This window comes from Prionailurus viverrinus, chromosome B3 (genome assembly GCF_022837055.1).
Source record: "Prionailurus viverrinus isolate Anna chromosome B3, UM_Priviv_1.0, whole genome shotgun sequence".
Taxonomy (NCBI): Eukaryota; Metazoa; Chordata; class Mammalia; order Carnivora; family Felidae; genus Prionailurus; species Prionailurus viverrinus.
In genome coordinates, this window is record NC_062566.1 from 945,206 (window position 1) to 969,759 (window position 24,554).

General features: G+C 52.6%; 2 protein-coding genes across 17 annotated transcripts; both read right to left on the reverse strand.

Moving 5' to 3' along the window:
* Positions 1-38: 38 nt before the first annotated feature.
* TTLL13 (tubulin tyrosine ligase like 13) lies at positions 39-12,279 on the reverse strand. 8 transcript variants are annotated; one of them, XM_047862957.1, is made up of 16 exons: positions 11,561-11,737; positions 10,678-10,948; positions 10,282-10,322; positions 9,444-9,562; positions 7,846-7,976; positions 7,459-7,615; positions 6,467-6,610; positions 6,011-6,096; positions 5,479-5,710; positions 4,810-4,994; positions 3,009-3,194; positions 2,531-2,711; positions 2,075-2,254; positions 1,172-1,490; positions 548-810; positions 39-436 (listed from the first exon to the last, which is right to left on the reverse strand). In XM_047862957.1, exons 2-15 carry the CDS (start codon positions 10,935-10,937, stop codon positions 554-556), a joined length of 2,478 nt encoding a protein of 825 aa, XP_047718913.1. In that variant the 5' UTR covers positions 10,938-10,948; positions 11,561-11,737; the 3' UTR covers positions 39-436; positions 548-553. The 8 variants fall into 8 exon arrangements, with proteins under 8 accessions (XP_047718913.1, XP_047718915.1, XP_047718912.1 ...); XM_047862959.1 differs by lacking the exon at positions 11,561-11,737 and adding an exon at positions 11,818-12,279 and having other exon boundaries at positions 39-810; XM_047862956.1 differs by having other exon boundaries at positions 39-810.
* Positions 12,280-14,554: 2,275 nt separating this feature from the next.
* GDPGP1 (GDP-D-glucose phosphorylase 1) lies at positions 14,555-24,546 on the reverse strand. 9 transcript variants are annotated; one of them, XM_047862976.1, is made up of 5 exons: positions 24,388-24,546; positions 23,750-23,825; positions 19,589-19,760; positions 17,327-17,383; positions 14,555-15,914 (listed from the first exon to the last, which is right to left on the reverse strand). In XM_047862976.1, exon 5 carries the CDS (start codon positions 15,903-15,905, stop codon positions 14,745-14,747), a length of 1,161 nt encoding a protein of 386 aa, XP_047718932.1. In that variant the 5' UTR covers positions 15,906-15,914; positions 17,327-17,383; positions 19,589-19,760; positions 23,750-23,825; positions 24,388-24,546; the 3' UTR covers positions 14,555-14,744. The 9 variants fall into 9 exon arrangements, with proteins under 9 accessions (XP_047718932.1, XP_047718929.1, XP_047718928.1 ...); XM_047862973.1 differs by having other exon boundaries at positions 23,696-23,825; XM_047862972.1 differs by having other exon boundaries at positions 24,066-24,546.
* Between the last annotated feature and the right edge of the window lie 8 nt (positions 24,547-24,554).

The window sequence follows — 24,554 nt, forward strand, 5'->3', positions numbered from 1 at the left end:
GGAACGCAAGGGCCGGAATGAGCTAGAGAACGCTCCTGGAAAACGCCATAAACTTTAATAAAAAGTCGGAGTCATTTGCCAAGAGCCACCCCTCCGCCCCAATGGCTGCCCAGGCCGGCCTGTCTCCGCCACGGCAGGGGGAAGGGCGTCTCCTTGGCGGTCGTCCGATGGCGACTGCCCCGTGCCTTGGGCACTCGGCTCCTCTGGGAAGGGGGCCCCTTGTCGCCAGGATGACCTCCAGCCCCGGGCTGCACCCAGCGTTCAGACCCATCTCCTAGCGATAAATCCAGCCTAAGGTTTGAAGGGCGGAGATGCCGGCCCTGGCTCCTCTTCATCTTTTTAGTCTTTACGGATCTGGAAATAGTCTTAGGGTATTGAGGAATTCTTGATATCTTTGTGTTTTGCCTTGTTCAAGCAGGGTTCCTGGCCAGGACTTTTCAAACTGAAGCCTGGTGGCAGTCTTTCATTTAGCGAAGATTGAAGGCCCTCTGCGCCTTCGGAAACTTGAGGGGGTTCTCCAGGAGAGGTGGAGTGCTGGGCTTCCGTCCTGCATTTACCGGTGGTGGCTGATGTCAAGGAGTGGAGTGGTATGCTGCATCAGGGGCGTAGAGGCAGGGCAGAGAGCGAGATCCTGGGCCTTGGGTGCACTGTGTTCGGTGTCTACCACCGAGGGCAAGGTGCAGTGAGTCCATGAGCTACTTGCCACTCTTTCCGGTTGCAGAAGATAGCCCTGCTTTGGGGTTAAAGAAGATGGCACTGATCCTGCCAGGGCTGTGTTTATGGCTTCTAGCCTTCTGCTGGCTTGGCCTTCTGCAGTGGAAACATGGGTCCCCCTGAGTTGGTATTCACAGGAGATTCACTCCCTCTTTACCAACTGTCACCCAATTACCAACACAGAAGAATGGCATCCCTTGCTTCCCTCCAGCATCGTTGCCACACTGTATCGTAATTGTTTACTTGTCTGTTTCCCTGTTGTGTTTGTTGAGTGCTAGGACTGTACTGCCATTTCTCCCAGGGTCCAGTATGTAGAAGGAGGTAATGGGTCCACTACCCATCCCATTCCCACACTGGTGGAAGTGCCCTGTGGTGTTTTGGGACTGTCCCAGCTGTAATGTTTGCCAGTGGGAATTTACACAAGTCAGAGTGACCAGAGCTAGTTTTGCGTACTTACGGCTACTGAGCCTGACTCTGGCACTGGGAAAACAGTGCCTTCCCGATGCTTTCATTGACAACGAAGAGGGGCCGATGGCTGCTCGATCTCCTATCCAGTTGAAGTTCTTGGGCTGTAGATGGCACCAGGAATGATGTGGAATTGCAGCATTCATGCTTGGCCGTGGCCCTGGGATCCTGGGGATCAATTCGTGGGGCCGAACTGGATGCAGGAAGTGAGGAGGGCCCTGCTCTTTGGTGGCCCCTCTCAGGAGGACCAGTGGGACCAGACTCACAGATTGCAGTTCTTGACTGCCCAGCCCGTCCTGGTGAAATCTAGGCTAGAGGAGAAGAGCAGCCCCTTACCACACTTCTTGTGAGGCTGGATGGACTGGAGGAAGAAAATAGGTAACCGAAACGTCTCTTCTAGGCCGTGGCCGCTATGTAACCAATTACTCCTTGGGGGCTCAGCAAAAACAGAAGACCCAACAGGCTTGACACCTGCCCAGGGAACAGTGAATGCGGCAGCTGTTCTCTTGGCCCAAGTCTGTTTGCTTATCTCCCATTAGAGCCACGGCACTGGCAGGGCTAGAGAGAGATTACACAGAAGCCACTGAGGGTGGTGGCCTTCTTATTCGTCAAGCATGAGTTTGGGGTTATTGCAAGACTGGAATAAAGAGAACACATCTCTTGCGAGTAGGTCAGGAGCTGCACTTTGCCGGATGTCATTACTGAACACCAGGGAGCGTGGGAGCAAATGCAAAAGCAACCAAGAGACCCCTTCCCAGCGCCCAGCAGGAGCTGCTCTCCCAGGCTCCGTGCCTGCCAGACACCATCACGTTAGCCTTCTGGGCCGCGGCCACCCCCGTGTGCCGGTGCAGCCCTTGTTCCCTGGTTCTGCGAGATGCTGCGCAGGGACCCTCACCCGATACTCGTGAAGCCTTCTGTGGCCCTGGTGGCTGGGGTGCAGCATGTGGCTGAGTTGCTCTATGATACCGAGGCTTCGGATGAGATTCTCCCTTTGTAGCAGGGCCTTCATCCGCTCCAGCTCCTCCTCTTCCACGATTTCTTGAGGATGCATGGTATCCACGTGTACGGGGAGCAGCTGCGAGGTACATGAGGGCTGAACGCAAGATCTCCGAGAGCGAGTCCCAAACCATCGACGACGATGGCTGCGGGACTCCTGCCTGCTCTGCCTCTGTGCATTCCCTGACCCTAGTGGAAGGTCCCCTTTGCTGTCCGTTCTCTTCCCCCCGCCCCCAGCCCCCGTTCCGCGAGGTCAGATCCAACGTATTCATTAGGAACTCCTCTCCCTCTCCCTCCCTTCTCTAGACCCAACCTATTTCCTGTTGAAAGGCAAGAGCTACCAAAACCCGGGCACCTCTTTCTCCTGGTTCCGGTTCCTGTAAGCCAAGTGGGCGGGAAGTCCCCGGAGCCCGGCCCTGCATCGGCTCTTCTCTCCCGCGGATTCACCCTGGTTCTGGTCCCGGCTCTCCTTCCGCCTCTTATTTCCTGAGGTCTCCTGCTGTTCCTGCTTAAGGCGGATCTCTTCCCGTTGCTGTCTGACAAGACACAGCAGCTTCAGACACCGGAGAGATTATGTTGGGGGGAAGCAGGGTGAGGGGAAGTGGGGACGGGGGAGTGGGAAACCAGATCTGTCTGGGAGGCAGACAAGAGAAGAATGAGGGGGGAAATGGGAAACCTCCTACATGGAGTTACTGAGTCCGCAAGAATTTATGACTCCATTCCTCTTGGCTCAAGTGTCTGGCTTCCTCTCTACCCTGCTGGCGAGCAGTTCAGCTTCAGGATATGGCCCCCCCCCCCCCCAAGTGGACAGAGGACAAGGCAAGGCAAAGTACCTGGCACACTCCTCTCTAGCCTTGGAAGCAGCAGTCTCCTGGAAGAGGGAGCCGTTGTGCTTGAAGAAGGGCGCGTACTTGTCCGTGTTAGGCCCAGGATAGATCCGCCGGTACCCCCCGAGGTGGGAGTCCTCATGGCGCTCCTGGTCCAGTATCGCTGCGTGCGACAGTTCAGTTTGTTCTCGCCTAGGGAAACCAAGCTCCAGAGTGAGTCGGGAGGGCTCTGAGAATGTTCAGTGGGGAAAAGAAGGCCGGCCAAGGCTTTGAGAACCTTCCGTTAGCTTCACGGCCTTTGTGGCCTCTGCCCACGTAGCGAGGGCTGCGAAGGCCCTCTGGCCAATCCCGCTTGTGTGTAGCCACGGAAATCTGGGCTTGACTTCCAGAAATCTGGTTTTCATCTTAAGTGCAAGCTAGCACTCCAAGTTCTCACAGTCTTCTAGGTTTCTGATCATAGAGTAATCTATGTTAATTACAGAAAAAAGAAGATAAAACCTCCCATAATCTTACTGTGCAGTTAGCATATTGGTCATGAGCTTGGACTCGGGGGCGGGACCCCCGAGTCTGAACCCTGGCGTTGCCACCGACTACCTTCCTTTCTGGTTTCTGACAAAAATGGGATCATACAGCCTTGCTAAATGGCTTCCTAGTAGTCACGTGGTTCTGTGATTGTACTTTCATTTATTAAGTCCAGTCGTTGTGAACCCTTTTCCCCACTGAAAGACATCACTCATGATATAATAGGCACATGTGCAGCCCCACTGTGGGAAGAGCCAGCGTATTTCCAGTAACAGTCCTGCTTCCCCTCCATTCACACATGAGAGCGCCTACTATGTGCCAGGCCCTCAGGATGTCCTAGCAAACCAAATACACACGGGCCTGCATATGGCAACCCAGGTGGGGAAGAGAGCACTGTAATAGGAACGCTTCCAATTCCACTCCATTTGTATGTGTTACTAACATTAATTTAGTATCGGCAGCAAATCACCGTGTTGGTAACCCATCTTATAATTAAAACAACAGTGGGTGAAAGACGCTGATTTAAATAACCTCTTATTGTTGCATGACTAGACTGTTTTCTGTTTCATTATTATAACCTGTCTAGAGGACCTTTGTTAAAAACAAAAACAAGGGGCCCCTGGGTGGTTCAGCTGGTCGAGCGCCTGACTTCCACGCAGGTCGTGATCTCGTGGTTCGTGGGTTAGAGCCTCACATCCTTGCTGACAGCAGCGAGCCCGCTTCGGATCCTCTGTCTCCCCCCGCCCCCCCCCCCCCCCGTCTGCCCCATCTGCCCCTTCCCCGCTCACCCTCTGTCTCTCTCGCTCTCAGAAATAAACATTAAAAAACAAAACCAAAAACAAACAGCCAATCAAACAGCAAAGAGCTTCTTATGAGCTAATAGAAAATAGCTCTAAGCTGTGTTGCTACACGTAGTAGAGAGAGTGTGAAGGTTACACTACTGTCTAGGTAGGTAAAGGGAGAAAAACATCTGTATAAGTTATTTCTACAGGTATACATTATACGCACACCTATGTATGTGTGCGTGCATTAACTGCTAAAGCATACACGTGGCATAGGTTGGCTCCTCCGGGGGAAACTGAGTAGCCGGAGAACAGGAAGGGATTCTTCACAGGATCTTTTGAATTTCCAACATACTATCTGTGATACGTAATGCGTCATCTACGCCAAAAAACCCACAATTGTGTTTCACAGCTAATCATTACCCCCAGACTCTCTTCGCCACCTACAGGAGCACTTTTCCCATCAGGAAAGTAATGACAAAGAAGACAGACACGTGGCCCACCTGGCTTCTCGTGGCTGCTGGTGGCACTGGAAAAGGCGCTCCTTGACTCGCCGCTTGTCCTCCTCTATCACCTTCCTTTTGTCACAGCCCCGGAGGTTGACAAGGGTCATGGCATCACAGAGAAGTGCGTCCTTCACTTCGCGATCAAGGCGGGAGTCAGTGGTGAAGCTCGGGGAGTGGTTTACCTGCCAGGAGGAGTCATCATCCCACCCTTCCTACACTGCCTGAGCACGTGTGGCCTCGGGCAGGCCGGACTGGACAGTCCAGGCAAGACATCCCCCTCCAGAGGCCTCGGCCGAGGAGGCTGGATGTTCTGACTTCCAAGGCCACGGGACCCCGCCATAGAGATCCCTCCGGTACACAGGCTGCTGAGAGCAAACCAGACAGCCTGACTCTACAGATACAGTGTCCCTAAAGACAAAAAGATTCCATGGGGGAACACTTGGGATCCAAATCCTGGATCCCCATGGTGGAGGCCAGAGATCACTAGGCTTGGACTCAGCAGGTCAAGAGGGTAGACACCTACTGCCTTCTGCCATTCCTACCCACCCCAGGGCCGCCATGTCCCCCATTCTCTGTTCCACCACCTGACTGCACTCCTAGCCCAGGCGTCCTGCTCAGGGAGGCCTCAGGCCCCGGGTTTTGCAAAGCCCAGAAGATCATCCTCACCTCCAGCAGCCAGGGTTTCAACTTGTGGTCCAGCAAGATGTCAAAACCAAGGATCTCAAAACAGGCACCGGTACCTCCGCTCAGATAGTGGGGGAAACAGGTGCGGTAGTTGTGGCGAAGAACAGAATGGGCTGAGATGATGGTTTTGACGATGATGTCCTCGATGTGCCCCCACAGCTCTCGGGGGTCGTAGCCGTGTTCTCGCAGCCAGGCGTTGAGCGTCGACAGCTTCCTGTGAGGCCCAGGGCTCAGAGGAGGACCAGTTTCTACACCGCTGGGGCCAGGCCGAGGGCAAGAGGCTCCCTATGGCTAACCCTAATTCTGTGCCTAGATTCCTTACACTTCAAAGGGCTTCTGACAGCTTGGAGCCCGGCTTGCTCCTCAGGGTGGGGGCAGGGCTGCATTTAGAGGTCAAGCACAGGGCAGGGGTCTGTGAAGGTGGTTTTCCTGAGTGATCGGCCTCCCAAGAGCCAGCTGAGTTTCAGGGGCTGCTGAGACTATAAGGCTAAGGCTCAACCAGAGCCGGGAGTACCTTTTACTGCCCGCAGCGTCATCTCGGACAAAGTTCTCGTTGTGTTTGTTGATGGCATAGTTGGTCAGATGCATGCAGACATCATCCTGGGAAGAGAGCGGCCCGCGGCGCTCGGACTGCTTCCCCGAAGCACTCCTCTCCAGCCCTTCCTTGCCTTTTCTACGACCTTCCCCTCCCCGGGACAAGGGCTCCTCGGCGGGCCCTCTTCACCTAAGAACTGTCCTGTGAGCTCCTGGGGAAGGGGGTGGGCCGGCGTCCTCCAGGGAGGACCTTTCAGCGGTCACCACCCACCGAATGCTCTCCTCCCAGCCACGGGGTTAGGGTGCTCGCTGGTTCCATTGCTTGTTCATGGGTGACGACAACAAGCCTTTCTACCTGGTCCGCCACAGAACCTCAGCACTCAGGAGAAGAGGGCGCCGCCCTGTCCCCCCCCAGGGCCACCGTCTGGCCCCTTACCAGGTTGCTGTTGTTGGGCTCCGCGTAGGGCATCGTGGCGAAGCGGGCCAGGCCCTCCTCGTACATGAAAATCCGAAGAGGGTCGCAGGATGTGATGAGGACATAGATTCGCATATCGAACTTGAAGCCATCAATGAGGAAGGGCTGAAAGCACACAAACCCGCCGGGGAAGAATACTTCTGAAGCGCTCATTCTATACCACACGCTGTTTGAAGTGTTTCGGATGCACAACCGGTTTGATTGTCGTAATAACCATATACAGCATAAAGTAGTTACTGTTATTTTTCCCATTCAACAAATGATGACATTGAGTCACGGAAAGGGTAAGAAATTGCCCAAGATTTGGGGCACCTGGGTGGCTCAGTCCTTTAAGCGACTGACTCCTGGTTTGGGCTCAGGTCATGATCTCGCGGTTTGTGAGTTCGAGCCCCAAATCGGCTCTGCACTGGGGGCAGAGAGCCTGCTTGGGACCTCTGTCTCTGTCTCTGTCTCTCTCTCTGCTCCTCCCCCACTCATGCTCACTCTCTCTCTCTCTCTCCCTCTCCCTCAAAATAAGTAAACTTAAAAAAAAAAAAAAAAAAGAGGGGCGCCTGGATGACTCAGTCCATTGAGCATCCAACTTCAGCTCAGGTCGTGATTCCATGGTTCATGGGTTCGAGCCCCGCATCTAGCTCTGTGCAGTTGGCTCGGAGCCTGGAGCCTGCTTCAGATTCTGTGTCTCCCTCTCTGCCCCCGCCCCTCGCGCTCTGTCTCTCTCTGTCTCTCTCTCAAAAATAAACAAACATTAAAGACATTAAAAAAAAAAAAAAAACTGTCCAAGATCACATATGTAAGAAGTGGAAAAACTCAGATTCAGACCGAGGCAGGCTGGCTCTGAACCACGGCTCTGATAAGAGCAAATAGGAAGTAGGAGCCGAAGCCTGGCTTCCCCCTCTGGCAGTGGGAGAGATGAGGCCGGGGCAGGGCCCTGGCGGTCCGGAGGCACCCTTCACCTTGGAGATGTACTGCTGGCAGATCATGTGCTCTCCTGGCTTGATCTCCCGGGGACTTCGGGTGATGAAGATGCCGCGTCCCTGACAGCCGCTGTCCGGCTTGCAGATGTAAGTGCGGGTTTTTCGCTGACGACCGTAGGACTGGAAGTCCCCGTAGCTGTGTGCAGAGGGGGGCTGGTCAGAAGGTTTCTGCGCGTGGCAGCTGTCCCAGGGCCCCGGTGGGGTTCTGCTCTCCTGTCCGTGCTCTTCCTGGAGCGTCAGTCTCCCACCTACTTTCCTGTGACCAGCTGAAACCTCCCAGGTGACAAGGCCAGAGCCTGGAGGGAAGTGAGATGGCGAAACCTTTCCTCCCCCAGCACATCAGCCCCGGGGGCCGGGCTCACTCACTCTGCAGGGAGGCACCAGGTGCGGGGGAAGATGTTGTACTCCGTGGGATAGAGTTTCTGCATGCGGTTGAGGTTCCGAGCCAGCAGATCTTTGCGGCAGATTTCTGTCATGCCAGGGAAGTGGTTGATTTTCTGCAACAGAGCCAGGTGGTGACCTACCCCCACGAGCAGAGTGAGTGGCAGCCCCTGGGGTCTGGGGCACACCAGGAGGACTGGGAAGGTCAAGGCAGAAGTCACAGAGGAGGAAAACACTATACCTAATACCCTAAGGGAGAAAAGGAAGGTTCCCTAAGGCAGGTGAGAACCTCCTCCTTGGCCTCTCCCAAAACACACGTCCACACCGAGGTCGGGAGACGAGGGGCAGTGAGAAGGACTCGCCAGGACTTCGGGTCTTCTAGCCACCTTCTAACGTGCCCCAGGCCACCAGCAACTAGTCCTGTAAGGATAACTGGGGCATGGGAGTGTAAGCCAACGAGAAACCATTTTCCAAGAGAGAAAAGGAAATCGAGAATGAGTCCCAGGGAGCGCTGGGTCATGGCGCCCCCAGGGTATGACGTTTCCAGGGTGACCGGCTGGAAGCCCGGTGCTGGGAGGCAGACTCTCCCATAGGTTCTGGGCTCTCTCACTGGCTTTACCACACCCTAGCTGCAGGAACTTAGTACTTCTGAGCCTTGGTGTCCTCTTAACGAGAGTATCTGCCACTCGGTGTTCTTTTTGAGGATTTAATTGCGGTAAGAACATAAAAGCAGATAACACAGGGTCTGACGTACAGTGAGCCCTCAATGAGCGCTGTTAACTGTGCCTGTTTCACAGCCGCCACCTGCATGCCCCTTTTTTTCTTTAATATTTATTTTTAAGAGAGAGACAGAGACGAGTGGGGGTGGGGGTGCAAAGAGAGAGGGGGAGAACATAGAATCTGAAGTAGGCTCCAGGCTCTGAGCTGTCGGCACAGAGCCCGACGCGGGGTTTGAACTCAGGGACCACGAGATCATGACCTGAGCCAAAGTCGGACGCTTCACCGACGGAGTCACCCAGGCACCCCTCTTTTTTTTTTTTAATGTTTATTTATTTATTTTGAGAGAGAAAGAGAGTGAGAATGGGGAGGGGCAGAGAGAGAGAGAGGAAGAGAGAGAATCCCAAGCACAGAGCCCAACACGGGGCTCAACCCCACGAACGAGGAGATCATGACCTGGGCCAAAATCAAGAGTTGGATGCTCAAGTGACTGAGCCACCCAGACGCCCCACGCCGACTCTCAATGGATGCGGATGCGGGACTGAGCTGTTTAGAAGCCGGCTCACTCAGCTGCCCCTGCGGTTAGTGCTGAAGTTCCCCTCAGGTGGGCTCACCGGCCCTGGAGGGGGTCAGCTGGGCACAGATGCTTCCAGGCGAGCAGTGCCCAGCATATACCTCCTTCCTATGATAGAAGCTCCAGGAACCCAAGAGGAGAGTTTTTCCAGTGGAGCGGAAGCCCCTAGCCGCGGCCTTTCCTGCTCTGCCCAGAGGGACAACTACAAAGGGTGTGGCGTTGGGCGCCTGAGCAGAGGGCGGGAGTAACCAGGGCCGCAGCCCCTTGGGGCTCTTGGGTCAGGAGATTGTACCTGAAACCTCTTCATGTCCATGACTCGTTCAAGTGAGACAGAGCAGTCCGTCCAGTACACAGTCCACTCTTCATCCTCCCCCACCTCCTTTAGGCCACACATTTGAGCTGCCCGACGCACTGTGGAGAGACGGGGGTCAGCGGGGCCAGCCTGGCCACCGGCAGTGAGTCTCGGGAGGGCAGCTGGCTCGGGTAACTTGACCAGAGAGTGGACTGGAGATGAGGTGGTTCTTACCTCCGCTCCGCAGTTTAATTACCATGTGACAATTCCAAGTTCATGAAGCTGTCAAGGCCCTTCCAAAATCTGTGACAGAGAAAACTAGAGCCTGGCTCTCTACTCCCGTCAACCCTCTCTCTCAATTAGGATGGTTTCTGACCTGCAGAGCTGACCCTCTCTCCGTAGGGGTCACATCTCACACTGTGGGTGGCCCCTTGCATAGATGACGGTGGAGATAAGAGGAGATGGAGAGATGGCTGACCCAGCTGGTGATTTTTTTCTTTTAATTCTCACACCTCCCCCTCCCCCCCCCCGAATCTTCCTTGGAAAAAAACTCTATTAGCCTGTTCTCATCTCAACTCTGGTGAAATCTGGGAAGGGTGGGGGCAATGGTGACTTCCGGTCACTTTTTTTTCTTGTTAGCTAACTGTGGAGATTCCCACCCTAACCCCAAGACGAACTGGAACAGAGATGTCTCAGCTGCTAGTAGCTCAGCCCAGGTTGTAGGCCAGCCTAACGAGATCCAGGGGCTGGGAGCCCGACGGGGGGGACCATTCCCAGAGTCAAAGCTGCAGGTGCCCTCTTATGCGCAGTGTTGTGAGTGAGTGAACCAGGTGCTTACCGCTCTCATACTTGCAGTTGGTCAGGTTGATGGCCAGGGGTCTGGAATGAAGGAACAGTAGAAATCAGGCAGAGTGGGATGAAGGACAGACCCTGGGCTGCCAGGCACCCGGAGGAAGAGACACCCAACACATCTACAATGCAGTTCGTTTTCTCTAAAAGCCACAGAAGACCAGGATGATAGAGACATGCTAAGTCTGCAAACCAGGCCAGCTCAAATGGTTCTGGATTTTGTGTTTTTCTCGTTCCAGAAGGTTAATGATGTTCCTGTATTCCCGGTCCTCTTTCGCAGATTAAAGGGAAGACCCCGACTGCCGAAGGGAGGCTGGGGGTGGCTCTCTTCCGGAGCCAGGCAGGTGGCGGGGGTGGAGGGGGGTGTCGTCCAGGGACCCGTTACCTGTGTTTCCGCCTTCTCTTTCTCCTTCTAACTTCTAAGTCATCTGAGTCAGTTGGGGCTATGATTTTCTTTGGAATTTTCTTGGCTACAACAGATAAGGGAACTCCATCCCTAAACTCCTTATAGTCAGCCTTTGGAAGTTGCTGCTGAGAAGAGTTAGAAGGGATGGTAGCTTCCTCTTTAACACACTCCTCCCCAGAGTCCTCTTCTTCAACGTAGTCTTCCTCTGATTCACTGGTCTTACAGGTATCTGGCTCCATCCTCTTAGATTCTGAGGGGAGGGGGTGAGAGTGAAATGTATGTCAGAACTTCCTTCCTCCAGGCCGTGCAGGAGTCACAAAAAGCCCCTTCGTGTTATAAGGGAACATCGTTGCCCTTCCGAACAGGACAATCCCAGTGCAGAATGCGATGTGTTCCTAGTAGGTAGTGGAGGCTTGGGGTGGGGGTGGGGATGGGGGAATGCCTGTGAGATGTTGGATTCCCCGACAAGCCCTGATCATCCAAGATCACTACTCCATACAACACATTGGGTTGCAAGTAGAAGCTGGACAGAGCTGGCAGGGATCGTGACCATGGCTTTTTTATTTCTGGGAAGGGGGATGGCTGGGCCCTGGAGCGGACCTTCAATTTTAAAATAGAGCTAAAAACCAAAGGTCCCCTAAGCCGGCGCTTTCCCTGTTCCGTGACTCGGTTTCTCCAAGTGTACACACTGGGGCCAGGCCCTCGATGGCTAAGTCCCCTTGGGCTCTGACGGCGGAGCGGGAGCCCCTGGCGGACACCGCCCACCCGGGGTTTCGAGGACAGCGGAGGGGCTGCCGGGTCCACCCCTAGCTGCCCGAGGCTGGGCTCAGCTGGTCGCTCATGTCAGCCCTTCGCGCGACACCTGCTCCTTCCCGGGCGTCGCTGGGCCTCCGGGACAGCCTCCTTGCTCCACAGGACTGGCAGCCTCCGCCGATCGCGAGGGGGAGCCCGCTCCCCTCCCACCCCGGGGTTCGCTCCTAGCTGGGAGATCCCGGCGGCGGCGGCGGCGGCGCCTCCTGGAGCTAGCCGGCGGCCGCCGCCGCCGTCGCCATGGACACGGGGGCGGGCCCCATTGGAGCGGCGTTCTGGGGGCGGGGCCTCCCCGGGAACCACACCCACCTGGGCGCCCGCCGAGGCCATCTTGCTCCCCCGCGCTGAAGGCCTGTCGCCGGCGCTGGCGGGGGAGGTGCGGGCCGCCTGCGGCCTCTGGGGGGCCCGGCCTCCGCGGCCGCCGACGGGGCGCACCGGCTGGGACGTGGAGTCCTTCCGCTTTCGCGCCGATTCACGCGCGCCTCACCCCAGGCTATCTCGAGCCCGCGGGCCTAGCCCGGAGCTTGGTTTAACTCTGTGCTCGGGAAAAGTACCTGCTGGCCTTCCCTGAGCTTTAGCAAGCGTGTGTCGCGCCGTCCCCGCCCTCCGGAGGGGCGGCCGTGCTTAGTGCCCACCCTGGCGGGCTGAGCCAGCTCCGCCGAGTGACAGAACGGCCTCCTCGCCGTAGCGCTCCTTCACTGCTCTTCCTGGCGTCCTCACGCTGACTTCTGCTCGCCACCCCCACCGAGCCCCGTCCAACTTGTCACTGTAAGGCTGTCCCGTGTGCCTAAATCTGGGGGACACTTCAGTCTCCTTCCCTTAGAGAGACGTGGACATTTTCTGAATGACACATTTCTTGCTGTTCCTTCACAGAATATTCTATTACTCCCTTCTTGAAATGATTTGGAGGCTCTTGGCTTCCAGGACTATCATTTTTTCTCATTCTTTCCAAATATTTAGCGTTCCAGGCACTATTCTAGGACTTGAACGTGTCTTCCCTGAATTGCCACCAGGCAGCACCTTTTTTTTTTTTTTCTTTCTTTTTTGAGAAAGCATCACAGGAGGGACAGAGAGAGGGAGGCACAAATCCCAAACGGCTTCTCACTGCCAGTGCAGAGCCCACGCGGGGCTCAAACTCATGAACTGAGATCATGACCTGAGGGGGAGATCAAGAATCCATGCTCAACGGACTGACCAACCACGCAGCAACCTCTTAATCGGACTCCCAACTGTTCTCCGGCCCCCCCCCCCCCCCCGCATCCATCCGTTCCAGCTTAAGTATTCTTGCTAAAATGCAAATTTGTTACTCCCCTGTTTAAAACTCTTCAAGGTTTCCCATTAGATCAAATCCCCAACCCCTTCATTACACAGGTCATCAAAAAGCAAGCAGAGATGGAAGTCCTGGGCTGGACCATCCCTTCCTATCTATGGTGTGCACAAAGCCCAGGGCGGAGTACAAAGTGGCCCCTAAGTGCTCCACACTTAAGCTGAGAAAAAGCTTCTAAGTCCCTTCCCTGACAATTCATGAACTCCATAAAACAGCTGAGAAGTACCGCCATAAAGAAACCTATTTGACTTTCTCCCCCCTTCTCAAGGAAAAACTTGGTTTGGCCTGAGAAGGCATTCCTCTGAACAGCCGTCCTGGGGGAAAACGCTGGTATTTGGGCGCCATCACCTGGGACACAAAATCCACTCTGCGCTAACGGTCATCTGTACTTCCTTCAGACTGGGCAAGCAAAGCAAGGTGGCGCTCTTGGAGTTTGCACAGGCAAAGGCTTGCAGAAAGAAGCATAAGCTAAAATTACGGCAAGGTGCTAAAAAGAGGAAGCCGACCCAAATTCTGTAGGAATTCAAATGTTAAACATGTAATATTTCAATTTAAATGTTAAACGGTTCTTTCACAAAATTAAAAAAATATGTATTTATTTATTTAGAGACAGCGAGTGAGCAGGGGAGAGGCAGAGAGAGGTGGGGGGACAGAGGACCCGAAAGGTGCTCTGTGCTGACAACAGACAGCCCGATGTGTGGCTCAATCTCACAAACTGTGAGATCATGACCTGAGCTGAAGTCAGATGCTTAACCAACCGGGCCACCCAGGCGCCCCTAAAAAAATTTTTTTTAATGTTTATTTTTGAGAGAGAGAGAGAATGAGCAGGGGAGGGAGAGTGGGAGACACAAAATCTGAAGCAGGGTCTAGGCTCCCAGCTGTCAGCACATAGCTCTACGCGGGGCTCGAACTCACGAACTGCGAGATCATGACTTGAGCTGAAGTCAGACGCTTAACTGAGTCCCCTAGGCGCCCCTAAACTGTTCTTCTTACGAACTTTTACTTGTACATATTCTGCCTTATCTCAATGAGACTTTATAACATCCTTTGGGATATAAAACACCTAAAGTTCTACATAAAAGCTTCATACAGGCCTGAACAGGGGAAGCCAACTATCCAGGGACGGGAACCTCAGCTCAGCGCCTGGCCTGGCAACTGCTAAGGACGACACCATTAAGGGAGCAGTTGCCTAGAGAGGCAGTCACAAGGGCACAACCCGAGCTTCTGACACCTGACCGCCCATGCTACAGTCCCCACTCCAGTACTTGAGAGCTGTCTGGCCTTGGGCAAGCTGCAAAACCTGTCAGCCTCCAGCTCCTCATCTGTTAAGTGTTAAATGGCGGTACTCAAGTTGTGAGGACAACTTATGATGTAGATGAGGAATATTCAACTCAGGGCTGAGGGCTGGAGGAAAATTCAAGGGTGGCCTGGGAGGGGAAGGTGCTGTAAGCAGGGCCGAACAGACGGGAGGGATGAAGAAATGATAACCAGTGGGGGGTGGGCGACGGGAGAATAAGCAGAGGCGAGAGCAGAGGAAACGGGGGCACAGTGCCAGAGGCACATGAACTATCACGCTGCCAAGACGTGATCCGAAGGGAAAAGTCCAGATACAAAGTCAGGAGTACGGAACTCTTGCGCATACTCCCTTCTCAGTGACAGGTTTGACATCCCTGAGGCTTGTCCGAGACGGAAGGTGAGAAGCAGATACATGCACGGAGGCTCATTTGTTCGATTTATTCTAACGTTTCTTCTCTTTAAAGAGGCCACTTGTCAATTCTTTACCCGTCCCCTTAGGCTGAGACAGGTAAGAAGGCAGTCACAGAAATGCCCAAACGACCCCTGTGGACCCTGTGGACGGCTCTCTGGAAAGGGACTTAGACCGGGTAAAAAATAAATACTTCCGGAAGGATTACTGCTCGTCCTGGGCTATCAAGGCCACTAGCGCTGCCTGGACCTCTTCTGCCTGGGCGGGGGGCAGCAGACAGTCTTGAATGAGGGCCAGAGCAGCCGCCTCTGTCAGACTGCTGAAATCCTGGGACGTCTTGACAGGGAGGTGCCCGGCCAGCTCACAGAGGGCGACATTGAACGCCTCGCCTTCCTTTACCCCAAAACTGGACTTCCGGGCCCACAGAATCACTCGGACCCCCGTGAGAGCCGAGGAGGGTGATGTCTTTCCAGGTGGGGCCCCCCGGGTCACAAACAAATTATGGGCGATCTCGCGGTCAGTCAGATAGTCGGTGGCCCGACATACCCTGCCTATCAAGGCTTCCAAGTCAGGCCCCGGCCCGCTAGTGTAAAAGAGGAAGGCGGGCGCTGGGACGGCCTGGAGGAGGTGCAGATGCCCCCCGGGGTCCAGGGGCTCGCTCGGTGCTCCCTCCACAGGCAGTCTGTGGGCCAGGTAATACCCGTGCAGGTGGAGGTGGTTCACTGAGGCCAAGCCACCCAGGCTGTTGAAGCCGACGCGGAAGCCTGGGTGTGAGCTCAGCAGCACAGCCTCGACCCCGGCCCGCAGCGCACCGGGCAGCAGGCGCTGGGGGAGCCCACGGGTGGGCTCGGGCACCAGCAGCACGTGGCCCCACTCCAAGGGGCTGACATTGATCATTACGAGGATGTCCTCTTGCTGGAGAGCGCCTGGCAGATCGGGCTCCCGGAGCAGACGGAAGAGGACTTCTCCTGGCCGGATCTTGTTGAAGTTAAACAGTGCAGGGTCAAACGCCTGCTTCACACTACTGATGCTCTGGGGGCGCCTCCTCTGCGCACCTCGCTCCACGTTCAGCTGAGCCACAAAACCCACGGCACCGGGGAGGGTTTGGGTCTGCAGCTCCCCCAGGCGGTAGCGGAACAGCCCCAGCTCCATCCGCTGCCTCCAGGCGGAGCAGAGCACAGAGTCGAAGCGAGACGGTGGTACGGCGTCCTCTGGGAGGCCGGGCGCGTCCCTCGGCCACTGAATCCCTTCCAGCACCAGCTCCTCCTGCCCGTAGACAAAGTCAGGAATGCCATGCCCTTCCCAGTCCTTACTGTTTGGAGGCAGCAAATAGGAAGTCTCGTGTGAATAGTGTGGAACGGCCATGGGGCTGACCTGTAACAGTCATAAGAGGTGAAAGATACATGATGCTAACCCATCTCCAGAGATTGTATTTTTATTTTCAAAGAAATTTCACTTTTTGTTCTGATTACAAAACTAATAGATGCCTTTGGGAAAAGATGTCGAAAACACGAAATCACTCACGATTCCATCGCCTACACGTTAGCATTCATTTTTGCTGCATTAAAATATACATGTTCTTTCTAAAAGTTACGTATATTGAATAAACTTTCTCCCTCCCCACCCCCCTTTTTTTATGTTTCTTTTGTTTTTTATTTTTGAGAGAAAGAGACAGAGTGTGAGTAAGGGAGGGGCCAAGAGAGAGAGAGAGACACAGAACCCGAAGCAGGCTCCAGGCTCTGAGCACAGAGCCTGACGTGGGGCTCTAACTCACAAACTGCGAGATTCATGACCTGACCCCATGTAGGAGGCTTAACCAACTGAGCCACCCAGGTGCCCCTCTCTTTCTCTCTTTCAAGTCCCAATGTGGGAGTTGGACTCATGACCCTGAGATCAAGAGTCAGATGTTAACTGACTCAGCCACCCAAGCGTCTTGTCAACTTTCTTGAGTGGAGAAGCAAACAGAGCTAAAATACAACACTTGAGGGGCGCCTGGGTGGCGCAGTCGGTTAAGCGTCCGACTTCAGCCAGGTCACGATCTTGCGGTCCGGGAGTTCGAGCCCCGCGTCGGGCTCTGGGCTGATGGCTCAGAGCCTGGAGCCTGTTTCCGATTCTGTGTCTCCCTCTCTCTCTGCCCCTCCCCCGTTCATGCTCTGTCTCTCTCTGTCCCAAAAATAAATAAACGTTGAAAAAAAAAATTAAAAATAAAATAAAATAAAATAAAATAAAATAAAATAAAATACAACACTTGATTCCAACACCTGGGGGGAAAAATCACCATTTACATTCAGCCTTATTTTCATATATAGATGAACTTCGATTTTTAACCAATCTTAATTATACATATAGGTTGTTGCTAATTTCATACCTGTTGCAATGAACATCCTGTGTATCTGTTTCCAGACATGTTTTTATTTTCCTTTAAGATAAAATCACAATAAACTACTGGGTCAGAGTAGGCCCGTGCATGGCTCAGGCTTTTGATACATTATCAAAGGGCCCTACAGAAAATTGAAACAGCATTCTTTTGTATAAGAATGCCCAAGGTTTCAAAGCTGACCACTCCTTTTATAAGAACAGCCTTTCCACTGTTTCAGTAGTGATTCCAAATGGCCACGCAGAGAGCCATTTGGGTGTGGACGTGCGTAAGCACCAGGGTTGATTCTTCAAGGGGGAAATGCATGGTTGTCTCCCATCTCCCACGCGGCCCTTGGAGCCCTGTGGACCCAGGTGTCCGGGAGAAGGGCCTGCTGTTGGCTCAGACAGGACCTCACAAGGAGGCTTACCTCAGTAGAGTTGCTTCAGCTCAAGTTTGGGCTTCCTCAGCTCTTCCGGTCCAGAAACTTCATATTAATGAAACAGAAAGGAAACATTAAAAAACATACAAAATCACACACCAAAGGTCTAGTTCAGGGGCGCCAGGGTGGCTCAGTCAGGTGTCTGACTCCTGATGGCGGCTCAGGTCATGATCTCACAGTTCAAGGGCTCTGAGCTGATGCAGAGAACCTGCTTGGGATTCTCTCTCTGCCCTTCTCCCGCTCTCACAGATGCACACGTGCACTCTTTCTCTCTCTCAAAATAAATAAATAAACTTAAAAAAAAAGGTCAAGCTTAATAGGTCTAGAATTTCAATTTTGTAGATGAGAAAATTGAAATCTACCCCAGAAACCAAGAGCACACTTTACACACTGTATGTTAGCCAATTTGACAATTAAAAAAAAAAAAAAGAAATGGTTAAGATGGTAAATCTTATGCTGTTACCACAATAACAAGTCTTTTTCTTTTTTTTTAAGTTGATTACTTTGAGAGAGAGAAACATAGCAGAACCTGAAATGAGGCTAGAACCCATGAACTGTGAGATCATGACCTGAGGTGAAATTAAGAGTCAGAAGGTTGGGGCGCCTGGGTGGCTCAGTCGGTTGGGCGTCCGACTTCAGCTCAGGTTACGATCTCGCGGTCCGTGAGTTCGAGCCCCGCGTCGGGCTCTGGGCTGATGGCTCAGAACCTGGAGCCTGCTTCCAATTCTGTGTCTCCCTCTCTCTCTGCCCCTCCCCCATTCATGCTCTGTCTCTCTCTGTCTCAAAAATAAATAAAAACGTTAAAAAAAAAAAAAGAGTCAGAAGGTTAACCAACTGAGCCACCCAGGCCTCCCACCACAATAACAAATCTTTTTTTTTAAATTTTTTAAAACAATTTCCATTAAAATTTTTTTCTTTAATGTTTATTTATTTGAGAGGAGAGAGAGAGAGAGAGAGAGAGAGAGAGCAAGAGATAGAGAGGGCGCATGAGCAGGGGAGGGGCAGAGAGAGAGAGGGAGACACAATGTGAAGCAGGCTCCAGGCTCTGACCTGTCAGCACAGAGCCCGATGAGGGGTTCAAACTCATGGACCACAAGATCATGACCTGAGCCCAAGTCGGACACTCAACCAACTGAGCCACCCAGGCACCCCCGTTTTAATTTATTTTTGAAAGAGAGAATGAGCGGGGGAGGGGCAGAGAGAGAGGGGGACAAAGGACCCTAAATGGGCCTCCAATTCACGAACCATGAGATCACGACCTGAGCCCAAGTCAAACACCACCCAGGTGCCCCTGGAGCATGTGATTCTTGATCCTGGGGTTGTAAGTTTGAGCCCCACATGGAGTGTAGAGATTACAACTCAAAGTAGAGGCTCAAACAGATTATTTGTACACCTGTGTTCATAGCAGCATTTTTCACAGCAGCCAAAGGCAGAAACCACCCAAGTGTCCGCTGACAGATGAAAGGCTAAACAAAATGTGGTACATTCACACAGTGGAGGATTATTGAGTCTTACAAAGGAAGGAAATGCTGGCACACGTCACAACATGGATGAACCTGGAGGACATCACGCTCAGTGAAATAAGCCAGGAATAAAAAGGATGAACACTACCATATGATCCCATCTATATTAAGTACTGAGAGCAGTCAAATTCAGAGAGACAGAAGGTAGAATGGTGGCTGTCAGGGGCCGGGAGAGGGAAGAGGGAGTTTTTTGTTGTTTAATGGTACAGAGTTTCACTGTTGCAAGATGAAAAGAGTCAATAATGTGGCATATTTAACACTACCGTACGATACACTTAGAAACAGTTAAGACATCGGGGCACCTGTGGGGCTCAGTCGTTTGAGTGTCTGACTTTGGCTCAGGTCATGATCTCAGGGTTCATGGGTTAGAGCCCCGCATCAGGCTCTGTGCTGACAGCTCAGAGCCCAGAGTCTGCTTCGGATCCTGTCTCCCTCTCTCTCTGCCCCTCCCTTGCTTGCACTGTCTCTCTCTCTCAAAAATAGAAATTAAAAAAAAAAAAAAAAAAAATTAAAAAAATAGTCAAGATGTGAAATTTTATGCATATTTTGCCACAATTAAAAATAATTTTAAGTGAGTCTCAGAAGAGATTTAAGAAATCCAATACTTTGCTATTTATTTGAGCTATACTTAAGACTATTCGCTTACTCTCTCCTTCATCCATTTATTCAGGGTCAACGGCCACCTCACACCCACTCCCGATATTCTGGGGGCACCTCTTCCACGCACCTGCTCCATGTTCAGCTGAGCCACAAAATCCAACTATTTAAAGTAACCACTACAGGGGCACCTGAGCGGCTCAGCTGGTTAAGTGTCCAACTCTTGATCTCAGCTCAGGACTTGATCTCAGGGTCCTGAGTTCAAGCCCAGTGTTGGGCTGCACGCTGGGCATGAAGCCTACCTAAAAAAAAAAAGTAACTGCTACATATGAGGCAATGAGGACACAGGAGCAAATAAGGTAAAAAGGGTCCCTATTGTCATAGAACTTATATCCTGTGGTAGAGTCAGACAACAAGCAAAATGAACACGGTGATAGTATTCTGTGGGAAATAAAACATGATACAAGAGACGGTAACCAAAAGGTGGGATCAGGGCATCGGACTTCAATAATAGGGCAGGGCTCAGCTCTTTGAGGTGACAGCAGAGTGAAGACACGCAGAATGAGAAAAACCCTGCAATGAAGAGTCGAGGAGAGTGTATTCTAGGAAAGGAAATAGCAAGTCCCAGGTCCTGAGTCAGGCAGGTGCTTGGTCTGTTCAAGAGCAGAAAGGAAGCCACTATTAACTAGAACATGGCCAACAGGTGGTGGTGGAATGAGGCTGGAGAGGAAGGCAGGGGCCAGATTAGCTGTAGGGCCTTAGGCATCACGGTCAGGAGCTTGGGTCTTATTCTAAATGGAAAAAGAAATCCCTGGGAGGTTCTAGGCAGAAGGACCATCTGATACTTTATAAACCTTTTTCCCAAATGCCGTGGGGGAAGTGGCTGCAGGGGAGCAAAGCGGAAGGGGACCATTTGGGAGGCGACTCTGACGGCCAGGCGGGCGAAGAGGCAGAATGGCCGGCACAGGTGGCAACAGATGGAGAGGAGCAGGGGACGTGGGCCCTGCCTGCAGGGCCCAACCAACAGGGCCCGCGGACAGGCTGGCTAGGGGCACTGAGGCACGGGGAAGACGCAGGAGGGACCTAGCTTCAGGGACAAGGTACACTGCAGTGGCATTTACAGAGCTGGTGGAGCTGATGGTGGGGTGGGGGGTGGGCACAGGCTGATTAGAAAACGGGAGGACTGAAGAGGAGGAGCCCAGGAGGGAACCTGGGCATCCGAGACATGGTGTAGACAGCTGACAGTCAAACCTGGAGGTCAAGGGTAAGGAGTGGGCGAGATACAAATCTGGAATAACATGTAAAGCCAGGGGCTAGGACAAAGGACCCAGGGCTAAGATGACACCAGAGGGCTAAAAATACAAGTAAAGATATACTGATCAGTTGAATCAATAGAAAATGCATGTGGTCATATTTATACTAAAGTGAACCAGTAGGCAAAAAGCATTATGGACGAATAAAGAAGAATAATTTAGAGTGATCAATTAGTAGTGAGTGTGTGACAGGATCAAACCTTTACAGGAAAACCAGGAGAAAGGGGACACCGGCTGCACGTCTATCTTGCGCCAGGCACGTTCTAAGTTTTCTCTAGTGACCTGGACGGGTCTGTGAGGTGGGTATCATCCTGGGACAAAGGTGAGAGATTAGGTTTTACAGGCTGACGAGGTGCTTGAATTCCAGCCCTAGCATTCACTAGGAATGTGACCTTGAGCCCTGAGAATGAAGTCCATTTCCTCACCGCGGGCTCTGGGCTCTCAAGCCTTAGCTGTGCCTCTCTCCCTCACACCTCTCTCTGCTCTTCACTCTTACTGGACTTGTTCCTGCTCAGGGCCTTGGTGTCCTCTGTGCTTCGTGCCTACAACACCCTTTTCCCAGATTTTCTTCACATGGCTGGCTTTTTCAGGTCTCAGATCAAATGTCACTGCCTCAGAGAAAGCTTGTGTGGCCATCCTACCTAATGTCCCAAGGGAAATAGGAAGAAAGAAATAGTATTATAAGCAGGGAAATAAATGTCCTGGAAAACAACCACAACAACAAAAAAATGGAATTCAAATCCATGAGTTAGTAGTTGTGAACATAACTTTAAAATTTTTTTTTACTTTTTTTCAAATTTAGAGACAGAGCATGAGCAGGGGAGGGGCAGAGACAGAGGGAGACACAGAATCTGAAGCAGGCTCCAGGCTCCGAGCTGTCAGCACGGAGCCCGACGTGGGGCCGGAACGCACGGACTGTGAGATCATGACCTGAGCTGAAGTCGGATGCCCAACCGACTGAGCCACCCAGGCGCCCCTGAACATAACTTAAAAAAAAAAAAAAAAAAATTCAACTAAGGGGAGCCTGGTGGTTCAGCTCAGGTCATGATCCCAAGGTCATGAGATCCAGCCCTGCATCGGGCTCTGTGCTGGGTGTGGAGCTTAAGATTGTCTCTTTCTTGGGGCGCCTGGGTGGCTCAGTCAGTTAAGCATCTGACTTGGGCTCAGGTCATGATCTCACGGTTTGTGCGTTCGAGCCCCATGTCGGGCTCTGTGCTGACAGCTCAGAGCCTGGAGCCTGCTTCGGATTCTGTGTCTCCCTCTCCCTCTGCCCCTCCCCCACTTGTGCTCTGTCTCTCAAAAATAAATAAAACATATAAAAAAAATTGTTTAAAAAAAGATTCTTTCTCTCTCATAAATAAATAAAAAAATAATTTCACAGGAAACACTAGAAGCTACTTTTTTTTTAATTTATATTTTGAGAGAGACAGAGAGAGAGAGAGCACGTATGTCCGTGCAAGCAGGGGAAGGGCAGAGAGACAGGGGGACGAGGATCCAAACTGGGTTCCTCACTGACAGGCTGATGGTAGCAAGCCCAATGTGGGGCTTGAACTCATGAACCATGAGATCATGAGCTGAGCCAAGAAGTCGGACTTTCAACCGAGCCACCCAGGCGCCCCTAGAAGCTATTGTTAAAAGCATTATCAGCAACTCAGGTTTTACACTGTTTCAAGAGTTGATCAGGCAAGGCAGGACGGTATGCTAACCAGGCTCAGAATGCCTATTTAATAACTTACAATGAGAAACGTGCCAAACGGCACAAAATGTTCATATTGGCTAATCAGTATAGTCCCTCCTCTATATAAAAATGTACCAGGAAGCAACATTATAATCAGAAGGCTGTTCAAAGAAGGGCTTAGCACCAAGTGAGGTGGCTGGGAGATCTATGTCACTGATGGTCACCACGGCACAGGGCCTATTTCCACATCTTCACTGTGAAGAGATAGTCTCACCATGAAGTCCAGGGACTGGCCTTGGAAGCCAGTACTCCCTCCCCTCAGTCTAGTACAGGAGACACTATGACAGCTTCCTGTTTCCTGTCTATCCTTTTACTACCCAAAGATGAATCCTTTTTTTTTTTTTTTAATTTTTTTCAACGTTTATTCATTTTTGAGATACAGAGAGAGAGAGAGAGAGAGAGAGAGAGAGAGAGAGACAGAGCATGAGTGGGAGAGGGGCAGAGATGGAGGGAGACACAGAATCCGAAGAGCACTCCAGGTTCTGAGCTGTCAGCACAGAGCCCAATGCAGGGCTCAAACTCACAGACTGCGAGACCATGACCTGAATTGAAGTCGGACGCTTAATGGACTGAGCCACCTAGGTGCCCGAAAAATCCTTTCTTGCACAGGAAGAGCCAGCCTATTGTCAGGATGATCAGGTTGGGACTGGTCTACACTCCACTCACCTCGACTGGTTTTGGTTTTCTCACTGCTCTGCAGCCCCCGCTTCTTGGAAGAGAACATTTCCACAATGGTGGGACTCACACGCTGATATAGTGAGTCTTACTAAAGTCACTCTCAGATAGATGAAGGCCTTATTCAGTGCTGGGGAAGTCACTCAGCAACATTTACTCAACAACTGCCACCTCTCAGATCCTGTAGATCGCAATTCTCCTAGCTCTTCACGGGGCTTACAGACAAGTAAGCCAAGTCAACATAAACTGCACTGGGGATTCTGTAAGTATAAGACTCCTAACCTAGTCTAGGGAAGCAGGAAAGGCTTCCCTGAGGCTAAGACGGAAGAGGAACTGAGAGCCAAGAGAAAGGGACAGAGGCTGAAGTCAGATTTCAGAGGGTCCTAGACTGGTTTTTAATCATTAGTTTTAAGCTGAAATCAACATGATCAGGCTTAGACTTCACAAAGATCAGCAAGCAGAATAAATCAGGAGAGTCAAGAACGAATTCCAACAAGTGTGTCAATTATACCTCAATAAAGCTGAAAACTCCCACCTCCTCCTCTCAGGAACCTGTAATCCTCACCTTCTGGACTAGTGTAGGTTCGTTCATGCATGCATGCATCCAATTCGTTGAACCTTTCTACGTGCCAAGCGTTTTCCTAGAGATTGAGAGGGGACAAGAGCAAACAGGTCACCCTCGGTCCTTACCGCCTCTGGAAGCGACGTGGGTCAGAAGAGAGCACGTCGGCTGGAGTAAGCAGTATGGCCATGGAGAGCCATGAAAAGAGACTTAGACTGGGGTGACCTCTTTCAAAATGGAGCTTAGACAAGTCACGGACCCCCCCCCCCCCCCCGCCGGCACCGGACCTGTTCTCCCCATTTGTAAAATGGGAACCTACCCTGCAGGGCCCTTGTGAAAATCGAAGATCACTAAGCACGGCTCCCGGCACTCTGCGTACAGCGTCAGTGGGCCGCAAGGTTCTGTGATTTCTGGAGGTGGCATGCGGGCTGCAACACGTGCGGCGAGGGCACAGTGGTACGTGCTGAATGAAAAAGCCCTCGCCGAGCGGATGCTTGGCCGGCAGCCTTCGGCCACGTAGCGATTCTCGAGGTTTCCCGGATATCCAGGCACCAGGTACTTCCCTGATGCCCCTACCGGACCGCGCCCAAAGCCTCCGCCATCACCGACTGCAGCCGAACCGGACGCAACGCGACACTCACCGCAAGCTCCTATCCCAGCCATGGCGAGGCAGTGGCGTGTCGAACGCATGCGCAGTCTGCACGCCCGCGCGCGGCGGGCCACGCCCCGTCCGCTTCAGAGGCGGGGCCGTACGGGCTGGGCTCCGCCCCCAGAGCGTCCGGCCCCGCTCCGGGCCCCGCCTCCAGCT

What these genes read in the sequence shown, in the direction of transcription:
- TTLL13 (XM_047862959.1), bottom strand. Translation starts at nt 10,937, where the DNA reads ATGGAGCCAGATACCTGTAAGACCAGTGAATCAGAGGAAGACTACGTT. An exon ending in AAGAGAAGGCGGAAACACAG is followed by an intron (nt 10,323 to 10,677) that starts GTAACGGGTCCC and finishes CCTTCATTCCAG; the next exon opens with ACCCCTGGCCATCAACCTGA. An exon ending in GCCAGCAGTACATCTCCAAG is followed by an intron (nt 6,611 to 7,458) that starts GTGAAGGGTGCC and finishes GTGTGCTTTCAG; the next exon opens with CCCTTCCTCATTGATGGCTT.
- GDPGP1 (XM_047862971.1), bottom strand. Translation starts at nt 15,905, where the DNA reads ATGGCCGTTCCACACTATTCACACGAGACTTCCTATTTGCTGCCTCCA.